Source organism: Glandiceps talaboti, chromosome 9, assembly GCF_964340395.1.
Source record: "Glandiceps talaboti chromosome 9, keGlaTala1.1, whole genome shotgun sequence".
NCBI lineage: Eukaryota > Metazoa > Hemichordata > Enteropneusta > Spengelidae > Glandiceps > Glandiceps talaboti.
Genome location: NC_135557.1, coordinates 17,679,730 through 17,684,729, shown reverse-complemented (window position 1 = coordinate 17,684,729; position 5,000 = coordinate 17,679,730). Strand labels below are relative to the sequence as shown.

The 5,000-nt window shown below is 39.6% G+C and overlaps 1 protein-coding gene across 1 annotated transcript in view; it reads right to left on the bottom strand.

Annotated features, from left to right (window-relative positions):
- Positions 1-979: 979 nt before the first annotated feature.
- The window catches only part of LOC144439896 (uncharacterized), a 4,163-nt gene continuing 142 nt past the window's right edge, over positions 980-5,000 (bottom strand). Inside the window, exons 1-2 of the mRNA XM_078129127.1 lie at positions 3,947-5,000; positions 980-2,185 (exon numbers count right to left, since the gene is read on the bottom strand). The exon at positions 3,947-5,000 is cut by the window's right edge and continues 142 nt beyond it. Of these exons, the coding sequence (XP_077985253.1) occupies positions 980-2,185; positions 3,947-4,714 (1,974 nt within the window). The 5' untranslated portion in view covers positions 4,715-5,000. The remainder of the gene's footprint in view (positions 2,186-3,946) is intronic.

The following is a 5,000-nucleotide window of genomic DNA, read 5'->3' as shown; positions in this document are numbered from 1 at the left end:
TGGCGATTTAATATGTATATGCAAAGCAGCTGGAGAATACATTGTATACGATCTCAATATGCGAATGCTAAACTGATTATTCAAACCGATAAAAGATCTGACTCCAAAATGAAAGAATGCTGATAATATTGTTAAGTCTCTAATTAATACAATCACCAACATTTTGTATCTACTGATAGGTAAAACAGAAACAGACAAAAAAATATACATCATCTAAATTTATTTGTAGAAGAATTTTTTTTATCCGGGTATGTGATTATTTTGTGGGTTTACTAATTTTTTGTCATTCAATTGAGTCATTTAAAAGATTTAGAGGCGAGTCCAAAATGTTAAGTTCACATTAACAGTGAGCAATATCAAAATTCGATCAACTAGTCAGACTGTCAGTAAGTCAGTCAGTCAACCAACCAACTAACCAGTCAGTCAGTCAGTCAGTCAGTCAGTCAGTCAGTCAACCAACCAACCAACCAACCAACCAACTAACCAGTCGGTCAGTCAGTCGGTCAGCCAGTCAGTCAGTCAACCAGTAAGTCATCAGTCAGTCAGTCAGTCAGTCAGTCAGTCAACCAACCGACCAGCCAACCAGTCAGTCAGTCAGTAAGTCAGTCAACTAGCCAACCAACAACTAACCAACCAGTCAGTCAGTCTGTCTGTCTGTCTGTCTGTCTGAGTGTTTGCCTACCTGTCTGTCTGTCTGACTGACTGACTGTCTGTTGTCTGTATGTCTGCCTGTTATCTGTCTGTTATCTGTCTGTTTATCTATCAATACATCGGTCAAAAAAAACCAATTAGAATATTGTTCCATTCAATGGCGCTGAAAATGTCAGTTAACACTGAATGTTTGCTAGAACAGATCTTAGTTGCTTCCAGACTTGAATCTATTGTCATGTCAGTGGCATAAGGCAACATCCATAAACATTAAGTACGCATGTGCAGAGTGCTGAGATACTGTCCCCGAAGTTTCTATGTTGACGTCATCCTACAGACCATTTCCATTGCTATGTCCAGGATATCCATTATTCTGACGTGCCATTGGTTCTGTTTGTGACAACTCCGTATTTTCTGTTGGTGGTAGATTCTCAACATCACTTTCGTCATGTGTAGTACTGGGAGGTGAGTGGTCTTCATCATGTTGATGTCCGTTTACATTTTTCTTGTCCGTAAAACTATCATGCCTGTTCGTTTCTGTTTGCATCTCTGTTGTATTGTTGTTGTCATCATTTTCCTTGTTTTCATTATCTCCATTTCGCCCATCATCATCATCATCATCATCACCACCACCACCACCACCACCACCACCACCGCCACCACCACCATCATCATCATTATCATCATCATCATCGCCATCACCATCACTATCACCATCATCGTCACCATCACCATCATCATCATTGATATGTGCCTCGTCATCTATATGCATGCTTGTACATTCTACATCTGCATCGCCGCCTTCCTGACTCTCTGTACCAGAACTACCTGGTCTCGGTACTTGATGCTCGCTTACATCGTCATTAGTATGACCTTCCTCCTGGAATCGCTCACTCTCATTAGAACAAGAACCAGATTCCTGACTCGGGAGAGACTCAAATGGAGAAGGAAGTGACGTGTCATTAGATACCCCACCATCTATTAAATGATCTTCAGTTTTGCCAGCTTCAACATCATCTTTACAATCTTCGGAAGTATCGATGTTTCTCGCACCAGAAAATGGTTGGTGAGCGTCCTCCTCCTGCCCTGGTTCAGATACAGTATGTGTGTTGTTTGTGATTAGATCATCTTCATTCTGGCCATGGCCTTCATCTGTACCTGGTGATATATTTTCTTCTACGCGATATGTTTCATCGACTGGTGTTTTTAATTCTGTTCTTTTACTCTCAGATCTAGTGTGGATATCATCGTGGGCACCATCCGGTAGACTCCCGTTTATGTTACTGTTGTCACTGCTGTCATTACCTGCTGCTGCTGGGGGAGGTCCTCTATTTTCCCTTCTTGTCCCACCAACAGACGGATAGGTACGGTTATCGTCAGACACCGGTCGTCTGTCTGGGGGACTGAAGTACTTCCGTACCTCGTATTTTGGATGACCCCAGAAAGTAGAATGGTCTGCGTCATTGTGGTACCGGTAAGCGTCTAGCAAGTACGAGTAATAGAGCTTATGGTGGTTTTGACAAAGCATGCAGGTATCCTATAAATGAAAATAAAATTCGGTAGAGTTACTGGTCTGGGGCCGAGATTCCGGAGATCTTCAAAAAAAATATGTATCTCATACTAATACAACACAATTCTATATCACGAGAATTATGAACAATTGTTATGGCAATTTATTTTTTAAAGTATATATATATTTTTTTAAGTATTAAATATGAGGGAGCACAACTTCTAAGAAAGCTTGTCTGGGTTCAGCACGGTCCAAATTGCATATTTTTTTTGTATCTTGAAGTATTTGGAAAGAAATTTTTGATTGGCAAGTAAGTATCGATAGATGATACACTGTTGCAAAGTTGAGTGAAAAAATAACGATTTTTCGACCTGAGGCTAGACTGATTATATGAGTGCACCGAAAAAAATCCACTGAACTGTTATTTTGCCTAATTATAACAACCTAAGGTATAATTGTGTAAAAACTTGGCAAAAAATGGTTGCCTATAACATAGCCAGCAAAGTGGGTAGGTAGGTCGGGGTTTTATTTTATTTTTTTTCTTCAAATTTTGCTGGTGAGAAATTGCTTAGAGCCAAAAACAATGTAATCGTCGGTTACAATACTTATGTGATGTGAGGTGTACAAGAACTAAATCAAGACGGTTATAAGACGGAGTTAATTATGCAGACTATATGTGAAAATTCAACTTACATGTGCATTTTTTGGAATATTCGATTGATTTCTCTGGCGTGGGATTTTAACAAAGAATTTAGCATACTATTTAAATACTTTGACTACAAAATTTGAAATTTGTTTCAATTTTTTTTTTTTTTAAATGTTTACAGTCGGTAGCTTATAAATGAAACTAGGGTCGGTTCTGTTACCAGAAACACAACAGTTTTCTTACTATTTTTCATTTGGTATTATTTCAAAGAATTGTGGATTTTTTGACCAATTGTCAGCGATACACGTTGAAATTCTTCGACCGGATATCAAATAAAACAACCAACAGATCTTTAATACCAAACCCCTTTGTATCCGCGTTTGAGAATTTGCAGACATATTCACGGTGTGTATTTGAAAAGAAAATAACCTGAGCGAAGGTACGTAGTCGAGTAAATAGCGCAGAAATTCGGATAATGTTTTATCAATCACCAGGCCCAAAATTTTCATATTTTCATTATTTGCGATAAAATATTAGATGACAATCCGAAGGACAGGATCATACCATTTTAAAATCGCATGGTTTTACTTTATTTTCGAGAAATTACAAGATTTCCTGGTCAAAATTACAACTAATTACTTGACAGTCGACGCCCATAGGCCTAAAAAAAATTGAGGTTCAGATTATCCATCCATTCTAGAATGGATTGATAGGTAGATTTGTTGTTGTTGTTGTTGTTGTTGTTGTTGTTGTTGTTGTTGTTGTTGTTGTCGCTGTTAATTTTTTTCAGGTGTGATTGTCTGATTCAGGTAGTCAGGTTTTCCGTTGTTTCTCCATATGGTCTCTGTGTTATTGCTTTCTTCCCATCAGATCGGAAGAACAGTAACTTTTATATTGTCAGTTTCCGTATCCACTATTCTTCGCGACTTCGCAATTTTCGCGATTTGCCGATTTATTATTTTGTTCACGAATACCTTAAAAAATGTATAGGGTCGGCAGTAAAAAAAAAGGTAGGGTTGGGTAACTGGAACCAAACAATTAGTTTAGGCCTAATACACCTATTGGAATGCAAACTTGAATAAGGGAAAGGGAAATACATGTACTTGTTTGGCTCTCGGACGAGTCTTGTACATGAAACTTACTTGAATTCGGGCAAGTTGGGATGTAGACATCATCGGAAATCGTATAAACTCCAAACACTCCATCAAATGAGATCTCAGTTCATCTTGGCTGTCACAAAACGTCTCCGTCAACCAATCAACCAGGCCTCGGTAAAGACTGTATTCATCTTTCACCTGCACTTCTGAACTCTGAAGGAATGTCAAAATGTCTTTCAATGGAAATCTCAGCCACATTTCTTGACACTGCATGACTTCTTGTAGTCTTTGTTTCAGCACTAGTAAACACTCCTCTGTGATCCACTTGTGGTAGTCGACACTGCGAAGTCCCAGGTGCATGTACCAGCGAACGACGACCTCAACGTCTGCTTGTGGTAATGCGAGGTATCTCCTCACGAATTTGCGACAGTCCACAGCTAAAGCCATAACTTTGTAAGTATAAGCCAGCAATAATAAAGGCACGGCGTTTCTGGCGTTAATCGTTAACTTCGCCGTATAAAAATACTCCAGAAACTGCGGCAACACAGACACGCACTCTTGTGTATGGTTGACCTCATGTACTGCGGCATACAGGTCATCGTGATCAGCTGAGTTTGCTATGGCAGTAGATGCGGAGTTGAAAAGAGACCGCATAGGTTCACTTTGCGGAAATATCACAGACTTATGGAGATGATATTGATGTTTACCAACAACCAAACACATGTCACTGAGATCGGGTTTATTAAACAAACCCTTAATAACTTGTAACATGTGGTGTTCGTGACATACCTCTTCTTGAACTGTTGACGTCATGTTGACTTGTTGATTGGGTTTTCGACGCAAACGTCTGAGCTGTGCAGACGAGTATGATATATTTTCTCAACGACCTACTTACAAATGTGAGCTCTGGAACTGCTGTTCAGTCAGATGTGACTGTTAAATGCGTAACACAGGTGATATTCTGCAAAGATCAACAAATGGTGCAGGTGGAAATATTAGTAACTTCACTTTGGTGTTACCACTCCCCAGCAGCGCGGCGAGGATTCGATGGCGAGGACTTCAGACCACGACCACAGCGCGATATGCGAATATACAGTCG